Source organism: Lonchura striata, chromosome 6 (genome assembly GCF_046129695.1).
Source record: "Lonchura striata isolate bLonStr1 chromosome 6, bLonStr1.mat, whole genome shotgun sequence".
NCBI lineage: Eukaryota > Metazoa > Chordata > Aves > Passeriformes > Estrildidae > Lonchura > Lonchura striata.
In genome coordinates this window covers 68,344,294-68,363,601 of record NC_134608.1, presented here as the reverse complement: position 1 = coordinate 68,363,601, position 19,308 = coordinate 68,344,294, and the positions used below count along the sequence as shown (strand labels likewise).

Here is a 19,308-nt window from a genome sequence, read left to right as displayed (position 1 = left end):
GAACTGAGGGAACATGGAACAGGTCTGGCTGGCTTATGCTGCCAGGGGCCACCTGGCAGGTCTGGCTGATTTTTGGATGTCAAGGGCTGCCTCTCATCAGCTCCTGGAACACTTCTCTGTATGGAAAAAAAAGTCTGTTATTTCAGATGTCCATTGCCAAAATTGGTACCCTCCCTAAAAAATTTCCTATTTGTGGGTGTATCTCTTAAAAAAAAATCTGGGAGCTCTCTGATGGTCACCTCTCATCCACCCCTAAAACACTGGGACTCTGTCCCTTCATTCCTATGGAAAAGAACTGGTCTTCATGTTCAGGAACCATGGCCAAAATAAGAATTGGCCAACAAGCCTGGATGGGCTCACGGAACCATCTGCAGCCCCGAGCAGATATTGACCCTTCCAGTGCTGCCATCCTCCCTCCAGTGAGAGAAAAGGACACAGGGCAGGCACACAGAGGAGCAACACAAACACACCGAGGTCAGGGAAGAGGAAGTTGAGTCCCAGATGGGAGGGATGAGGAGATGCCTTAATCTTGGGGCTGGAATCCTCTGCTAAAGCTGTGGAGAAGGATGTCATTGATACATCAGACTCTCCTTTTCCCTATTACACATTGAAAACTATGGGGAGATGACTTGTTCAGCAAAGGCCTCCATGCTAAAGTAAGCAAATGTTGCAGTAGCTGTGATCCCATGAGAAGTCTGAACAGCCAAAGAGTAGAGTGATGAGACCCTGTGCCCTCAGGGAGAGAAGATCTCTGTTCCCAGAGATGATTTCAGAAAGAGATGAAGAGAGCCTTTGCTCTTAAACAGCTCATCTTTAAACTAATACCCTATAAATTGACATGGCCCCTAAACACAGCTGTGGGAAAACTGTGAAAAAATGGCATGGACATAATGATTGCAGATCTTTCCAAGTAGATGTTATTAGTGGAAATGAAAAGCCATGACATAAATGTTTTCTTGTGGAGAAGTCTCCATAACATTAAGAAGAGGAACTTCTCTCCCTAAGTGAACTGAAGAAAGACTATCCTAGATGTGGTAAACTCACTGAAAATTTTAGATTTTGACTCTTTACATTGTCACTAAGGAAGAAGAGATTACATTGAGAAGAGGAGAACTGTTCTGAAAGTTTTGTTCTGATTCTTATTATTCTTTCTTTTAGTTACTGTTAACAAACTTTTCTTTATTCTCTTAAAGTTTTAGTCCACTTTGCCTTTCTCCTAACCTGATCTTAGAGTAGGAACTTAGTAAGTATATTCCAGTGAGTGCACTGGTAATTGGCCAGCACTGAACCCTCCACACTAATTGATGCATTGGCTGAGAAATCTCAAATTGGCAAACCAAAACCACTAAAGAAACTTCCTGATGAACTGACCCAGACAAGAGAGAAATCAAGGCAAAGCCATGGTTTGTCAGGACTTTCTTGGTCCTAATGAGCCCCGTGGTGCATTAGGACCTGAGCCCTTGAACCTCAGGGCCTGAGAGGAGATTGCACAAACCTTTCCAGGAGTCAAAGGCAGAGGAAACACCCAAAGTGTCACAAAACATTAATGGGACACACTGAGGTCCATCTCTAACACAGGCTCCACATGGACTCCTTGGAAGAGAGAACTGGAGGCCAGGATGGCACAAAAACCTCTCAGAGACTCAGTGTGGAAAAGAGAATCCAAAGTACCTTAAAAACCTTGAGTATCTCAAAGTATTCATGAGCCCCACTGAGTACAGTACAAAGCTCTCAAGGGACTCATTAAAGCAGATAATTGGGGACATGATTGCACAAACCTCCCACAGAGTCTGTAGCAAAAGGGAAATACCAAATACCTGAAAAGAACTGAAGTACCTTGAAGCATTAATGGGCCCCACTGAGTGTTCTTACTGACAAAGTCTCTCCAGGGACTAATTAGAGCAGATAATTGGAGGCCATGATTACACAAAACTCTCCAAGACTCCAAGGCAAAAGCCAAACCCAAAGTCCTTTGAAAAACCTGCAGTTCTTGGGAGAATGAAGGAGCCCCCAGGGCCATTCCTGACCAAGGCTCCCCAGGGACTCCTTCCAGCAGATCCTTGAGGCCACTGGGATGTGGGCTAGGAGGGATGCTGAGGGCAGGACCAGGGGCTGACAGTGCCCAGCCTGGCTGGGGCTGTGCCAGGAGGCCCCAGGGCCTCAGGACAAGGTGTCTCCTCACAGCCCTTGGTGGCACAGACCCTGCTGTGCCCCGGGGCACCAAGACTTGGCTTCTCTTTGTCCCCACCTGGCATCAGTGCCTCCAGTTCTCTGCTCTGCCTGGGGCCTGGGGACACTTTCTCAGTCGTGTCCCTCAGTGGGACCCATTAAAAGTCTGAGAAACTTTGGAGTTGGATTCTGACTTGGAGCTCTGGAGAGGTTTCTGCAGCTCCCTCTCAGGGCCTGATGTTCAGGGCTGAGCACAAAGCCCCAGAGGGTCATTAACGTCCTTGTGCTGTGTCTGTGCTGCTGAGCTGGGCCGGGCTCCTGGCACAGAGGGTGATCCTGGTAACCAAGCAGAGCTTCAAAAGCACATTTCTCTTGCTGAGCAGCTCTTCTGCCAGCCCAGCAGGGCTGGGGCACTGCCTGCAGCCAGCCCGGGCACAGCACAGAGGCACAGAGAGCTTCAATCAGTCAGGGCTGGGAAGGGGCTGAGAAGTGCCTGGGGCAGAATCACTGCCAGCACTTGGCACAGGAACCTCTGGCTGCAGGACAATGCAGCTGCAGCTCCTGGAGAGATCTCCTAAAGCTGGAACATCCCAATGCCCACAGACCCTGTGAGTGCATTCTCTGCTCATCTCCTGTGCAGAGCAGCCAGGGGTGCCCAGGGCTGTCCTGCAGAGCAGGGTCCTGCAGCCCAGGGTGCTGTGCTGGGCCAGGGACTCTGCTGCCTGCCAGGGACAGCTCTCAGCCGGCCCTGGAGCTGCTCCCTGCGCTGGCCAGGAGCTGTGGGGGGAAGGAGCTACCCTGAGCAGGGCAGGTGCTGCTGCTGAGAGGGGCTGGCTGGGGCAGGGCTGCTCCCAGCTCCAGACCAGCCTGGGCACAGCTCCAGAGGACAGTTCCCAAAGAAGGTAAGCCTGGGATTGCTGTAAAGATCAGGAGCTTTCCTGAGAGTGTTTTCAATTTCCTGCTTGGAGAAGGATGGGAAAGTTGGGGTGATGACAAAAAGATTTTTGTTTTTCATATATTTTTCATATATTCATAGTTCTGTAAATTACTCTTATGTAGTTATAAAATTATAATCCTTACCTAACTCTCTCAAACTCTTAAGTAACTCTATTTAACTACTATTATATACTCATTTTATTTATGATCCTTAATTAACTCTAGTATGTTTCCTTACCTTCTCTTAGATTTTAGAACTATATATGTCTAAATACATTTTTAAAGTGCTATATAAACTTTTTATCAGAGAAAGAACCCACAAGATGAGTATTTTGGCTTTTGAATGTGAGCGGTGATAAGAAAAACTGGGACAAATAAGGCCCTGGACTTATTCCAGTGGATTGAGCCAGGGGTGTGCAACTGGGGCAACTGAATCTCCCATTGGATGTTCCTTTTAAATATCCTAAAAAATCAACGTTAACAAATTGTTGAAATCAGGGGCTGGGTGTGCCTCATTCCCACTGGGACACCTGGAAGCTTCCAATAAAGGTCTGGTTTTTACTTTACTGTTCTAACACTGTTGCAAGGTTCTTTTTTTCTCTTTTGATTATAGACAACAGGGGAATGAGAGAAGCAGAACAGGAATTGTAATCCCAGAATCACAGAACATTCTGAGTTGAAAAGGAAACACAGGATCATCAAAGGAATGTTTGAACATTTACAGGGACTCCAGAACTGTGACTTTGGGTGGTCAGTGTCTCTGCTGGGAGCCTCCCAAAGGGCCTTCAGCCACTCCTCAGCCCTGGGCAGCAGCAGCATCACCTCTGCAGGGCCCAGCAGGGCTCTCCTGAGCTGCCCTTGCCCAGCTGCACACAGAGCCTGCCCCAGCCAGGGCCCTGCACACAGGCAGGTTTCTGTAGGGCCGGGCCGAGGGCACACAGGGTGGGATGGGCTCTGTGAGAGCTGGCAGGGACAAGGCACCTCTCAGGAGGGGATGTCCAGGCCCAGGGAGATGCTTAGGGAAGCAGAGGGGGCTGGACAGAGCAGTGCTGGGGGAACAAGCCCATCCAGCCCCTCACCTTCCCTCAGCCACAGGGAATCCTTTGCCTCTCACATCTCTCAGTGGCAAACTCTGAGTGCAGCAGGAATGCTGGGGATTTCTGACCTCAAAGAGACAGGAATCGTGTGTGGGTAGGAAATCAATTCCTAAATCCAACCCCTGCCATCAATTTCTCTTAGAAGTGTAAGTGCAGATGGTACCAAACCTTTCTGCAGTAGGAGTGATTCCCCTGACAAATCCTGAATATCCAGCCTTGTCCCTCTGCCCCATGGCCACAAACCCAGGGCAGCTGGGCAGGGATGGCTCCTCAAGAGCCCCCACGCCCAGGCCTGTCTGCTTCTGGCACACTCATCCAGCACAACTGGAGCTCAGGCAGGGACCTGGGTGAAGGTTTTCCCAGAGCAGGAACAAGGGTGGGTGAGTCCCAGCAGGACAGGGAATGGCCCAGGTTTGGCTCCAAGCAGCCTCTCCTGACTTGTCCCTGTCCTTTCTCCATGAACAGGTGCCCATGTGCAGCCACAGCAAATGTCCAACAGCAGCTCCATCAGCCACTTCCTCCTGCTGGCACTGGCAGACACGCGGCAGCTGCAGCTCCTGCACTTCTGCCTCTTCCTGGGCATCTCCCTGGCTGCCCTCCTGGGCAACGGCCTCATCATCAGCGCCGTAGCCTGCGGCCACCACCTGCACACGCCCATGTTCTTCTTCCTGCTCAACCTGGCCCTCAGCGACCTGGGCTCCATCTGCACCACTGTCCCCAAAGCCATGCACAATTCCCTCTGGGACACCAGCAACATCTCCTACACAGGATGTGCTGCTCAGCTCTTTTTCTTTCTGTTCTTCATTGGATCAGAGTATTTCCTTCTGACCATCATGTGCTATGACCGCTACGTGTCCATCTGCAAACCCCTGCACTACGGGACCCTCCTGGGCAGCAGAGCTTGTGCCCACATGGCAGCAGCTGCCTGGGCCAGTGGCTTTCTCAATGCTCTCATGCACACAGGCAATACATTTTCCCTGCCCCTGTGCCATGGCAATGCCCTGGGCCAGTTCTTCTGTGATATCCCACAGATCCTCAAGCTCTCCTGCTCCAATTCCCACCTCAGGAAACTTGGGCTTCTTGTGGTTACTAGCAGCTTATCATTTTGTTGTTTTGTGTTCATTGTTTTCTCCTATGTACAGATCGTCAGGGCTGTGCTGAGGATCCCTTCTGAGCAGGGACGGCACAAAGCCTTTTCCACCTGCCTCCCTCACCTGGCTGTAGTCTCTCTCTTTGTCAGCACTGCAGAATTTGCTCACCTGAAGCCTGCCTCGATGTTCTCCCCATCCCTGGATCTGGCCCTGTCAGTTCTGCGCGACGAAATCCTCCTCAGCGTGGGCAACTGAGCCCTTGAAGGGCTTAGTGTCAGGTCAAGGCTTCCTTTCCCTCCCAAAGCCTTCCCTTGGCAGCCTTGGGCAGGGGATTCATCCTCCCTCCCTCCTCCTTCCCAAAGACCTGCTTGGAACCACTCTGTGGGCACTTTCCATTCTCTGTGTCTGTCCTCAAGTGCAGTGCCAACCTGGGTCAGTCCTGGCTCTGTCCTGAGCTCCCAGGAGCTCTCAGGCTGAGATGGCAATGCTCAGCCACACCAGGGCCCTGCCCCTGCCAGCAGCACCCCCACAAGCAGCAGCAGCAGCAGGAGCAGCAGCAGCAGCAGCAGTCGCCTCTCAGCTGCTGGTGCCCCTGCACTGCAGCCCCTCCCGCTGGCACCAACCTTCCCTCATGGCCTAGGAGACAGTCCTGAATCCATCCATGGGGTCACAGAGCCATGTGATCCCAGAGTTTCAGGTTCCTGGAATCCTAGAGTCATTGAATTATGGGAACCACACACAGAGGAGGAGGAGGAGGAGGAAGAGGAGGAGGAGGAAGAGGAGAGGGAGGAGGAATAGAAGGAGGAGGAGGAGGAGGAGGAAGAGAAGAAGGAGGAGGAGGAAGAGGAGGAGGAGGAGGAGGAAGAGGAGGAGGAGGAGGATGAGGTCGAGGAGGACGAGGATGAGGAGGAGGAGTAGGTGGATGACGAGTAGGAGGAGGACAAGGAGGAGGAGGATGAGGAGGAGGAGGAGGAGGACGAGGAGAACGATGAGGACGAGGAGGAGGAGGAAAAAGAGGAGGAGGATAAGGAGGAGGAAAAGGAGGAGGAAGAAGAGGAGGAGGAAGAGGAGGAGGAGGAGAAGAAAGAGGAGGACGAGGAGGAGGAGGACGAGGAAAAGGATGAGGAGGAGGACGAGGAGGAGGAGGACGAGGACGAGGAGAACGATGAGGACGAGGAGGAGGAGGACAAAGAGGAGGAGAATAAGGAGGAGGAAAAGGAGGAGGACGAAGAGCAGGAGGAAGAGGAGGAGGAGGAGGAGAATGAGGAGGACGAGGAGGAGGAGGACGAGGAAAAGGATGAGGAGGAGGACGAGGAGGAGGAGGACGAGGAGGAGGATGAGGACGAGGAGGAGGAGGAGGACGAGGACGAGGAGGACGAGGATGAGGAGGAGGAGTAGGTAGAGGACGAGGAAGAGGAGGACAAGGAGGAGGAGGATGAGGATGAGGAGGACGAGGAGGAGGATGAGGACGAGGACGAGGAGGACGAGGAGGACGAGGAGGACGAAGAGGACGAGGAGGAGGATGAGGAGGACGAGGAAGAGGAGGAGGAGGAGGACGAGGAGGACGACGAGGAGGAGGAGGAGGATAAGAAGGATGAGGATTAGGACAAGGAGGAGAAGGATGAAGATGAGGAAAAGGATGAAGATGCAGAAGACAAGGAGGACGAGGAAGTTGAGTAGGAGGAGGAGGAGGAGGAGGAGGACAATGACGACGACGATGACCAAGAGTAGTTGGAAGATGAGGAGGAGGAATAGGAGGAGGAAGAGAGAGAACGAGGACAAGGAGGATGATGAGGAGGAGGAGGAGAATGAGGAGGAATAGGAGAATGAGGATGAGGAAGAGGAGGAGGAGGAGGAGGAAAATGACAAGGAGGATGAGGACGGGGAGGAGAAGGAGGAGGAGCAGGAGGAGGAAGAGGAGGAGGAGGAAGATGACAAGGACTAGGCAAGCACAAGGAAGATGAGAAGGAGGAGGACAAGGAAGAGGATGGAAGCAGAGAAGCATGAAGAGGAGGAATAGGAGGAGGGAGAGAGAGGACAAGGACAAGGAGGATGATGAGGATGAGGAGGAGGAGGACAACGTGGAGGAGGAGTAGGAGAAGAAGTATGAGGAGGAGGACGAGGAGGAGAAGGAACACGATGAGGAAAAGGATGAAGATGCAGAGCACAAGGAGGACGAGAAGGAGGAGGAGGAGAAGGTGAAGGAAGATGAACAGGGAGGAGGAGGAGGACAAGGAGGAGAATAAAGAGGAGGACAAGGATGAGGAGGACCAGGAGAAGGATGAGGAGGATGAGGAGGAGCAGGATGGGGAGGATGAGGAGGAGGAAGAGGAGGAAGATGAGGAGGAGGAGAAGGTGGAGAATGAGGATGAGGAGGACAATGAGGAGGATGAGGAGGATAAGGATGTGGAAGATAAGGCAGAGGAGGAGGAGGACGGGGACGAGGAGGAGAAGGATGAGGATGAGGAAAAGGATGAAGATGCAGAGGACAAGGAGGACGTCCTCCTCCTCGTCCTCCTTCTCGTCCTCCTCGTTCTCCTCGTCCTCCTCATCCTTGTCCTCCTCCTACTCTTCCTCCTCCTCCTCCTCGTCCTCCTACCTCCTCGTCCTCCTCGTCCTCCTCCTACTCGTCCTCCTCCTCCTCATTGTCCTCCTCCACATCCTCATTCTCATCCTCTTTATCCTCCTATTACTCCTCCTCCTCCTCATCTTCCTCGTCCTCTTCCTCCTTGTCATTCTTGTCCTCCTCATCCTCATCATTTTCCTCATTCTCGTCCTCCTCCTTATCATCCTCCTCCTTATCCTCTGTATCCTTATCCTCCTCATCCTCCTCATTGTCCGCCTCATCCTCATTCTCCTCCTTCTCCCTCCTCCTCATCTTCCTCCTCTTCCTCCTCCCTCGTCCTCCCCATCCTGCTCATCCTCATTCTCCTTGTCCTTCTCCTCCTCGTCCTCCTCATCCTTGTCATCCTCCTCTTTATTCTCTTCCTTCTCCTCCTCCTCCTCCTCCTCCTCCTCCTCCTCCTCGTCCTCCTTGTCCTCTGCATCTTCATCCTTTTCCTCATCCTCATCCTTCTCCTCCTCGTCCTCGTCCTCATCCTTCTTCTCCTCCTCCTCCTCCTCCTCATCCTCATCATCCTCCTTGTCCTTGTCCTCTCTCTTCCTCCTCCTATTCCTCCTCTTCATGCTTCTCTGCCTCCTCCTCTTCCTTGTCCTCCTCCTCCTCCTCCTCATCGTCCTTGCGCTTGCCCTAGTCCTTGTCATCTTCCTCCTCCTCCTCTTCCTCCTCCTGCTCCTCCTCTTTCTCCTCCCCCTCCTCATCCTCCTTGCCATTGTCCTCCTCCTCCTCCTCATCCTCATTCTCCTCTTCCTCCTCGTTCTCCTCCTCCTCATCATCATCCTCCTTGTCTTTGTTCCCTCTCTTCCTCCGCCTATTCCTCCTCCTCATCTTCCACCTCCTCTTGGTCGTCGTCGTTCTCATCCTCCTCCTCGTCCTCCTCCTCGTCCTCCTCGTCCTCCTCGTCCTCCTCGTCCTCCTTGTCCTCCTCGTCCTCGTCCTCATTGTCCTCCTCGTCCTCGTCCTCCTCCTCGTCCTCGTCCTCCTCCTCCTCCTCGTCCTCCTCGTCCTCATCCTCGTCCTCCTCCTCATTGTCGTCTTCGTCCTCCTCCTCCTCCTCCTCCTCCTCCTCCTCCTCTTCCTCCTCGTCCTCCTCATCCTCCTCGTCCTTCTCGTCCTCGTCCTATTCCTCCTTGTCCTCTCCACATCCTCATTCTCATTATCTTTATCCTCCTATTCCTCCTCCTCCTCGTCTTCCTCGTCCTCCTCCTTCTCCTCCTTGTCCTCCTTATCCTCCTTGTCCTCCTCATCCTCCTCCTTTTCCTCCTCCTCGTCCTCCTCCTCATCCTCCTCCTCATCCTCCTCCTCCTTATCCTCCTCATCCTCCTCATCGTCCTCCTCATTCTCATTCTCCTCCTCCTCCTCCTCCTCATTTTCCTCCTCTTCCTCCTCCTCATCCTCTCCATCCTGCTCATCCTTATCCTCCTCATCCTTCTCCTCCTCGTCTTCCTCATCCTTGTCCTCCTCCTCTTTATTCTCCTCCTCCTCCTCCCCCTTCTCATCCTCCTTGTCATTCTCCTCCTCCTCCTCCTCCTACTCATCCTCATTCTCCTCTTCCTCCTCGCTCTCCTCCTCCTCCTCATCATCCTCCTTGTCCTCGTTCTCTCTCTTCCTCCTCCTATTCCTCCTCCTCATCTTCCACCTCCTCTTCGTCGTCGTCGTCATCGTCGTCCTCGTCCTCGTCCTCCTCCTCGTCCTCCTCCTTCTCCTCCTCCGCATCCTCCTCCTCCTCCTCCTCCTCCTCGTCCTCCTCATCTTCCTCCTCCTCCTCCTCCTTGTACTCCTCCACATCCTCATTCTCATCCTCTTTATCCTCCTATTCCTCCTCCTCCTCCTCGTCTTCCTCGTCCGCCTCCTCCTTGTCCTCCTTTTGCTCCTCGTCCTCCTTATCCTCCTCATCCTCGTCCTTTTCCTCATCCTTGTCCTACTCCTCATCCTCCTCCTCCTTTTCCTCTGCATCCTTATCCTCCTCATCCTCCTCATTGTCCTCCTCATCCTCATTCACCTCCTTCTCCTCCTCCTCATCTTCCTCCTCTTCCTCCTCCTTGTCCTCCCCATCTTGCTCATCCTCATCCTCCTCGTCCTTCTCCTCCTGGTCCCCCTCATCCTTGTCCTCCTCCTCTTTATTATCCACCTTGTCCTCCTCCTCCTCCTGTTCATCTTCCTTTTCCTCCTCCTCCTCCTCCTCCTCCTCCTCCTCCTCCTCCTCCTCCTCCTCCTCCTCCTCCTCCATGTCTTCTGCATCTTAATCCTTTTCCTCATCCTCATCCTCCTTGTCATTTTCCTCCTTCTCCTCCTCCTCCTCATCCTCATTCTCCTCTTCCTCCTCGTTCTCCTCCTCCTCATCATCATCCTCCTTGTCCTCGTTCTCTCTTTTCCTCCTCCTATTCCTCCTCCTCAGCTTCCACCTCCTCTTCATCGTCATTGTCGTGGTCGTTGTCCTCCTCGTCGTCCTCCTCGTCCTCCTCCTCCTCCTCCTCCTCATCCTCATTCTCCTCTTCCTCCTTGTTCTCCTCCTCCTCATCATCATCCTCAAGTTTTTGTTCTCTCTCTTCCTCCTCCTATTCCTCCTCCTCATCTTCCACCTCCTCTTCGTCGTCGTCGTCGTCGTCATCCTCCTCCTCATCTTTCTCCCCCTCTTTCTCCTCCTCTTCCTCCTCCTCGTCCCCCTCGTCCTCCTCCTCGTCCTCTTCGTCCTCTTCGTCCTCCTCGTCCTCCTCCTCCTCATCCTCCTCGTCCTCGTCCTTGTCATCCTCATATTCCTCCTCCTCGTCGTCCTCCTCCTCCTCCACCTAGTCGTCCTCCTCATCCTCATCCTCGTCCTCCTCCTCCTCCTTGTCCTCGTCGTCCTCGTCCTCCTCCTACTCTTCCTCCTCCTCCTCGTCCTCCTCATCCTCATCCTCCTCCTCCTTGTCCTCCTCTTCCTCGTCCTCTACCTACTCCTCCTCCTCATCCTCGTCCTCCTCGTCCTCGTCCTCCTCCTCCTCCTCGTCCTCATCCTCCTCCTCGTCCTCCTCCTCCTCGTCCTCCTCCTCATCCTTTTCCTCGTCCTCCTCCTCCTCGTCCTCCTCATTCTCCTCCTCCTCCTCCTCTTCCTCCTGCTCTTCGTCCTCCTCCTTTTCCTCCTCCTTATTCTCCTCCTCTTTGTCCTCCTCCTCCTCGTCCTCATCGTTCTCCTCGTCCTCGTCCTCCTCCTCCTCGTCCTCCTCCTCATCCTTTTCCTCGTCCTCCTCCTCCTCGTCCTCCTCTTTCTTCTCCTCCTCCTCCTCTTCCTCCTCCTCTTCTTCCTCCTCCTTTTCCTCCTCCTTATCCTCCTCCTCTTTTTCCTCCTCCTCCTCGTCCTCATCGTTCTCCTCGTCCTCCTCCTCCTCCTCCTCATCCTCCTCCTCCTTGTCCTCCTCCTACTCGTCATCCACCTACTCCTCCTCCTCATCCTCGTCCTCCTCGACCTCATCCTCCTCCTCCTCCTCTTCCTCCTCCTCCTCCTCCTCTTCCTCCTCCTCCTTCTTCTCTTCCTCCTCCTCCTCCTCCTCCTTCTATTCCTCCTCCCTCTCCTCTTCCTCCTCCTCCTCTTCCTCCTCCTCCTCCTCCTCTGTGTGTGGTTCCCATAATTCAATGACTCTAGGATTCCAGGAACCTGAAACTCTGGGATCACATGGCTCTGTGACCCCATGGATGGATTCAGGACTGTCTCCTAGGCCATGAGGGAAGGTTGGTGCCAGCGGGAGGGGCTGCAGTGCAGGGGCACCAGCAGCTGAGAGGCGACTGCTGCTGCTGCTGCTGCTCCTGCTGCTGCTGCTGCTTGTGGGGGTGCTGCTGGCAGGGGCAGGGCCCTGGTGTGGCTGAGCATTGCCATCTCAGCCTGAGAGCTCCTGGGAGCTCAGGACAGAGCCAGGACTGACCCAGGTTGGCAATGCACTTGAGGACGGACACAGAGAATGGAAAGTGCCCACGGAGTGGTTTCGAGCAGGTCTGTGGAAAGGAGGAGGGAGGGAGGATGAATCCCCTGCCCAAGGCTGCCAAGGGAAGGCTTTGGGAGGGAAAGCAAGCCTTGACCTGACACTAAGCCCTTCAAGGGCTCAGTTGTCCACGCTGAGCAGGATTTCGTCGCGCAGAATTGACAGGGCCAGATCCAGAGATGGGGAGGACATCGAGGCAGGCTTCAGGTGAGCAAATTCTGCAGTGCTGACAAAGAGAGAGACTACAGCCAGGTGAGGGAGGCAGGTGGAAAAGGCTTTGTGCCGTCCCTGCTCAGAAGGGATCCTCAGCACAGCCCTGACGATCTGTACATAGGAGAAAACAATGAACACCAAACAACAAAATGATAAACTGCTAGTAACCACAAGAAGCTCAAGTTCCCTGAGGTGGGAATTGGAGCAGGAGAGCTTGAGGATCTGTGGGATATCACAGAAGAACTGGCCCAGGGCATTGCCATGGCACAGGGGCAGGGAAAATGTATTGGCTGTGTGCATGAGAGCATTGAGAAAGCCACTGGCCCAGGCAGCTGCTGCCATGTGGGCACAAGCTCTGCTGCCCAGGAGGGTCCCGTAGTGCAGGGGTTTGCAGATGGACACGTAGCGGTCGTAGCACATGATGGTCAGCAGGAAATATTCTGTTGCAGCGCAGAAAAGAAAAAAAAACTTGTGCAGCACATCCTGTGTAGGAGATGTTGCTGGTGTCCCAGAGGGAATTGTGCATGGCTTTGGGGACAGTGGTGCAGATGGAGCCCAGGTCGCTGAGGGCCAGGTTGAGCAGGAAGAAGAACATGGGCGTGTGCAGGTGGTGGCCGCAGGCTACGGCACTGATGATGAGGCCGTTGCCCAGGAGGGCAGCCAGGGTGATGCCCAGGAAGAGGCAGAAGTGCAGGAGCTGCAGCTGCCGCGTGTCTGCCAGTGCCAGCAGGAGGAAGTGGCTGATGGAGCTGCTGTTGGACATTTGCTGTGGCTGCACATGGGCACCTGTTCATGGAGAAAGGACAGGGACAAGTCAGGAGAGGCTGCTTGGAGCCAAACCTGGGCCATTCCCTGTCCTGCTGGGACTCACCCACCCTTGTTCCTGCTCTGGGAAAACCTTCACCCAGGTCCCTGCCTGAGCTCCAGTTGTGCTGGATGAGTGTGCCAGAAGCAGACAGGCCTGGGCGTGGGGGCTCTTGAGGAGCCATCCCTGTCCAGCTGCCCTGGGTTTGTGGCCATGGGGCAGAGGGACAAGGCTGGATATTCAGGATTTGTCAGGGGAATCACTCCTACTGCAGAAAGGTTTGGTACCATCTGCACTTACACTTCTAAGAGAAATTGATGGCAGGGGTTGGATTTAGGAATTGATTTCCTACCCACACACGATTCCTGTCTCTTTGAGGTCAGAAATCCCCAGCATTCCTGCTGCACTCAGAGTTTGCCACTGAGAGATGTGAGAGGCAAAGGATTCCCTGTGGCTGAGGGAAGGTGAGGGGCTGGATGGGCTTGTTCCCCCAGCACTACTCTGTTCAGCCCCCTCTGCTTCCCTGAGCATCTCCCTGGGCCTGGACATCCCCTCCTGAGAGGTGCCTTGTCCCTGCCAGCGCTCACTGAGCCCATCCCACCCCGTGTGCCCTCGGCCCGGCCCTACAGAAACCTGCCTGTGTGCAGGGCCCTGGCTGGGGCAGGCTCTGTGTGCAGCTGGGCAAGGGCAGCTCAGGAGAGCCCTGCTGGGCCCTGCAGAGGTGATGCTGCTGCTGCCCAGGGCTGAGGAGTGGCTGAAGGCCCTTTGGGAGGCTCCCAGCAGAGACACTGACCATCCAAAGTCACAGTTCTGGAGTCTCTATAAATGTTCAAACATTCCTTTGATGATCCCATGTGTCCCTTTCAACTTAGAATGTTCTGTGATTCTGGGATTACAATTCCTGTTCTGCTTCTCTCATCCCCCTCTTGTCTATTATCAAAAGAGAAAAAAAGCTCCTTGCAACAATGTAGAACAGTGAAGTAAAAACAAGACCTTTATTGGAAGCTTCCCGGTGTCCCAAGGGGGATGAGGGAAAATAAGTCCCTGATTTCAACAGTTCATTTAGGTTGATTAATTAGGATATTTAAAAGGGACATCCAATAGGAGTTTCAGTTGCCCCAGTTACACAGCCCTGCATCAACCCTTTGGTGTCGGTCCAAGGGCTTCTTTGCCTTCACTTTTTTTATGACTGGTCACATTATGGCCGAAAACCAAAATGTTCTTATTGTAGGTCCTCTTCCTGATAATAAGACTATACAGTATTTCAGAACTGTGTTTAGATGGTTAGCTTATTTTTCTAAGATCTAAGAGAAAAGTTAGGAAAAGTACTAGAGTTAATTATGGAATATAATTATAAAATGATATAATAGTAGTTAAATAGTGTTAACTAAGAGATTAATAGAGTTAATTAAAGATTATACATGTATAAGTATATAATAATTTACAGAACTATGAATATATGAAAAATATATAAAAAGCAAAAATATTTTTCTCTCATCCTTCTCCAAAAACGAATTAAAACACTCTCAGGAAAGCTCCTGAGCTCCAGGCTTACCTTCTTTGGGAAGTGTCCTCCGGAGCTGTGCCCAGGCTGGTCTGGAGCTGGGAGCAGCCCTGCCCCAGCCAGCCCCTCTCAGCAGCAGCACCTGCCCTGCTCAGGGTGGCTCCTTCCCCCCACAGCTCCTGGCCAGCGCTGGGAGCAGCTCCAGGGCCGGCTGAGAGCTGTCCCTGGCAGGCAGCAGAGTCCCTGGCCCAGCACAGCGCCCTGGGCTGCAGGACCCTGCTCTGCAGGACAGCCCTGGGCACCCCTGGCTGCTCTGCACAGGAGATGAGCAGAGAATGCACTCACAGGGTCTGTGGGCATTGGCATGTTCCAGCTTTAGGAGATCTCTCCAGGAGCTGCAGCTGCATTGTCCTGCAGCCAGAGATTCCTGTGCCAAGGGCTGGCAGTGATTCTGCCCCAGGCACTTCTCAGCCCCTTCCCAGCCCTGACTGATTGAAGCTCTCTGTGCCTCTGTGCTGTGCCCGGGCTGGCTGCAGGCAGTGCCCCAGCCCTGCTGGGCTGGCAGAAGAGCTGCTCAGCAAGAGAAATGTGCTTTTGAAGCTTTTCCTGGTTACCAGGATCACCCTCTGTGCCAGGAGCCCGGCCCAGCTCAGCAGCACAGACACAGCACAAGGACTTTAATGACCCTCTGGGGCTTTGTGCTCAGGCCCTGAACATCAGGCCCTGAGAGGGAGCTGCAGAAACCTCTCCAGAACTCCAAGCCAGAATCCAACTCCAAAGTTTCTTGGACTTTTAATGGGTCCCACTGAGGGACACAACTGAGAAAGTGTCCCCACGCCCCAGGCAGAGCAGAGAACTGGAGGCACTGATGCCAGGTGGGGACAAAGAGAAGCCAAGTCTTGGTGCCCTGGGGCACAGCAGGGTCTGTGCCACCAAGGGCTGTGAGGAGACACCTTGTCCTGAGGCCCTGGGGCCTCCTGGCACAGCCCCAGCCAGGCTGGGCACTGTCAGCCCCTGGTCCTGCCCTCAGCATCCCCCCCATGCCCACATCCCAGTGGCCTCAAGGATCTGCTGGAAGGAGTCCCTGGGGAGCCCTGGTCAGGAATGGCCCCGGGGGCTCCTTCATGCTCCCAGGGACTGCAGGTTTTTCAAAGGTCTTTGGGTTTGGCTTTTGACTTGGAGTCTCTGAGAGCTTTCTGCAATCCTGGCCTCCAATTATCTGCTGTAATTAGTCCCTGGAGAGGCTTTGTCAGGAACAACACTCAGTGGGGCCCATTAATGCTTCAAGGTACTTTAGTTGTTTTGAGGTACTTGGTGTTTGCCTTTTGATACAGACTCTGTGAGAGGTTTGTGCAATCATGGCCCCAATAATCTGCTTTAATGAGTCCCTTGAGAGCTTTGTACTGACACTCAGTGGAGCTCTTTAATGCTTTGAGATACTTAACTTTTCTAAGGTACTTTGGAATTTTCATTTCCAGACTGAGAAGTTTTGTGCCATCCTGGCCTCCAGTTCTCTCCTCCAAGGAGTCCATGAGGAGTTTGTGTTGGGGATGGACCTAAGTAAGTCCCATTAGTACCTCCTGACACTTTGGGTTTTTCCTCTTGATTTTAACTTCTGGAAGGGTTTTTGCAATCCCCTCTCAGGCCTTGAGCTTCCAGTGCTCAGCTCCAAATGCACCATGGGACTCATTAGGATCAAGCAAGTCCTGACAAACCATGGCTCTACCTTGATTTGCCACTGTTGTAATGCAGTTCATCATGAACATTCCTTTACTGGTTTTGCTTCACCAATTTGAGATTTCTCGGCCAATGCATCGACTAGTGTAGTGGGTTCAGTGTTGGCTAATTACCAGTGCACACACTAGAATATACTTACTCAATTCCTGCTGTGAGGTAGGATTAGGAGAATAGCAAAGGTCAAACTTCTAGAGTAAAAAGAAAAGTTTATTAACAGTAAATAAAGAAGGAGCAATAAGGACCAGAACAAAACTTTCAGAACACTTCCTCTCTCCTGACAACCTGACAATGTAGAGAGAAAAAAACAAGTATTTTCAGTCAGTTTAACATCTCTAGAATTGTCTTTCTTCTCTTCTCTTAGGGAAAGAAGTTCCTCTTTTTTATGTTATGGAGGCGTCTCCACAAGAAAACAGTTATCGCATGGCTTTTAGCTTCCACAAATTGCAGCTGCTCAGAAAAATCTGCAATTGTGAAGTCCCTCCAATTTTCTCACAGCCTTTCTCACAGCTGTGTTTATGGGCCATGTCAGTTTATGGGGTATTAGTTTAAAGAAGAGCTGTCAAAAGCAAAGGTTCTCTCCTTCTATTTCTGAAATCATCTTCATCTCTGGGAACAGAGGTCTTCTTCTCTCCCTGAGGGCACGGGGTCTCACCACTGTGCTCTCTTTCTCTGTTCAAACTTCTCGTGGGATCACAGCTACTGCAACATTACCTTACTTTAGATGGAGGCCTTTGCTGAAACAAGTCATCTCCCCATACTTTTCAATGCATTATAGGGAAAAAGAGAGTCTGATGTATCCATGATATCCTTCTCCATAGCTTTAGCAGAGGATTTCAGCCCCAAGATCAAGGCATCTCCTCATCCCTCCCATCTAGGACTCAACTTCCTCTTCCCTGCCCTCGGTGTGTCCATGCTGCTCCTCTGTGTGCCTGCCCTGTGTCCTTTTCTCTCACAGGAGGGAGGATGGCATCACTGGCAGAGTCAATATCTGCCTGGGGCTCCAGATGGTTCCGTGAGCCCAGCTGAGCTTTGTGGCTAATTCTTGTTTTGGCCATGGTCCCTGGACATGAAGACCAGTTCTTTTCCACATGAATGAAGAAACAGAGTGCCACTGTTTTAGGGGTGGATGAGAATTGACCACCAGAGGAAAAGGCCAGCCAGAGCCACCAGATTGTGTTCTGAGAGATACCCTTACAAATAGGAAATTTTTTAGGGAGGGTACCAATTTTGGCAATGGACATCTGAAATAGCAGACGGTTATTTCCATACAGAGAAGAGCACTGAGCCCCAGTGCTCCAGGAGCTGATGAGGGGCAGGCCTTGACATTCCAAGATCAGCCAGACCCGTCAGGTGGCCCCTGGGAGGCCAAGCCAGCCAGACCTGGTCCATGTTCTCCTATCCCATGGAGCCCCACAGTGTCCCAATGGTCCCTTGCTTCCAGGAGGCCCTGAGATGTCACAATGTCCCCTTGGTGACACGAGGCCCTGAAGGGTCAGAATGGTCTCCATGGTTCCATCAGGCCCCACAGAGTCATAATGGTCTCTGGGTCCATGAAGCCCCACAGTGTCACCATGGCCCCTTGGTTCCATGGGCTCCAGTGGTGCCACAATGATCCCCTTGGTTTCATGAGGTGCCCACAGTGTCACAGTCATCTCCATGGGAAGGAAAGAACCTAGCCCCAGTGTGGCAGGGGCAGCCACCAGAGGCCAAAGCCAGCCAGATCAGATGGTACTGGCAGATTTTGTCTGGGAACAACCCTTGGATATAGGGAATTTTAGAGGTGGAATCCCAGTTTTAGCCATTTCCTGAATAGATAAGAAAGTCAGTTCCTTTCCATAGGAAGGAAAGCACAGAGCCCAAGCATTTCAAAGGCAGAAGAAGAAAGAGGTGGCTCCTGGGAGGCTCAGACAAACAGACCTGTTTGTCCTGGCAGCTTTTGTCTTGGAGGAATCCTTGGATATATGGAATTTGTGAGATGGAATCTCCACTTTGACCACAGACACCTTGAGAAGAAAGAAGGTTCTTTTCCATTAGAAGGAAAGCACCAGCCCCAGTGTTTCTAAAGCAGATGAGACACAGCTCCCAAGAGGCCAAGGGCAGCCAGACCTGTCTGTCCTGGCAGCTTTCACTTGGGAGCAATCCTTGGATGTACAGAGTTTTGGAGGAGGAATCCCAGTTTTGGCCATGGCCCATGGAGGAGAAGGAGAGTTCTCTCCCATAGGAAGGAAAGCCCAGAGCCCCAGGGCTTCAGGGCAGGTGAGAAGCAGCCCTCGACATGCCAAGGTGGCCAGGTGGTCCCCAGGAGGCCCACACAGACAGACCTCATCCGTGCTCCCTTGGTTTGGTGGTGATGCCTTGAGAGGCTGCCTAGAACAGAGCTAGGCAGTGTTAAAGGAATAAAGCAGGTATTTATTAAAAGGCCTTCAAGGGATGCATCTTGGTCAGTACAAGAGTCTGGCCCTGGCTCCATCCTAGATGGAGCCCAGGTCACAAGTTTTCACTGGGGCAAACAGGGGGATTTGGTCTGGCAGGATGCGTAAAACAAACTCCTGTAATATCTACCTGTTCTCACATAGAGCACTTGACTGCAGGGACACATTCTTATTGTTCCTGACCAGGTTTCAGGATTCAAACACTGCTGTCCTTCCCAGGAGCTGTTCTTCAGCTGCCTCGGGAGGCCCTTTGGCCTCTGGAGCCACACTCTGGCCCCATTATTAGCACTGATGGATACAAACCCTTTATCTCCACCAACAACAGTGATTTGAGGTGGATCTACTTTTTTCCCAATTGTTTTAAACCCTGACAATATCAATAATTGTGCTACCTTGTCATGGGTTTGAATAATCCAATCTTGTTCACTATTCTTTAACCAAATTACTTCATTTTCCCCTTGATAATCTGCATCAGTTCCTCCTCCCATGACATGAGCACTTTGCAAGGCCAAGCTCCAGTGAGCAGTTACCAAACCAAAGTGTCCTGGAGGAATCTGGATTCCTGTTCCTGCATTGTTAACTCTCATTTTCTTCTGAATTATCCTGACTAATTCCAGTGGATGAAGGTCCAGCCCTGCAGCCTCTGGGCAGGCCCTGCCAGGGCCATCACACCCAGAACAATTTCCCAGGCAGTCCCAGTCTCACTGCCCAGGGCTGTATTTGCACACTGGGAGCAGCCATGCACAGC

The 19,308-nt window shown here is 52.6% G+C and overlaps 1 protein-coding gene across 1 annotated transcript in view; it reads left to right on the top strand.

The window, feature by feature from the left end:
• LOC144246561 (uncharacterized) overlaps positions 1-19,308 on the top strand; it is a 1,050,450-nt gene that overhangs the window by 856,800 nt on the left and 174,342 nt on the right. Inside the window, exon 13 of the mRNA XM_077784471.1 lies at positions 17,292-17,301. Within this exon, the coding sequence (XP_077640597.1) occupies positions 17,292-17,301 (10 nt within the window). The remainder of the gene's footprint in view (positions 1-17,291; positions 17,302-19,308) is intronic.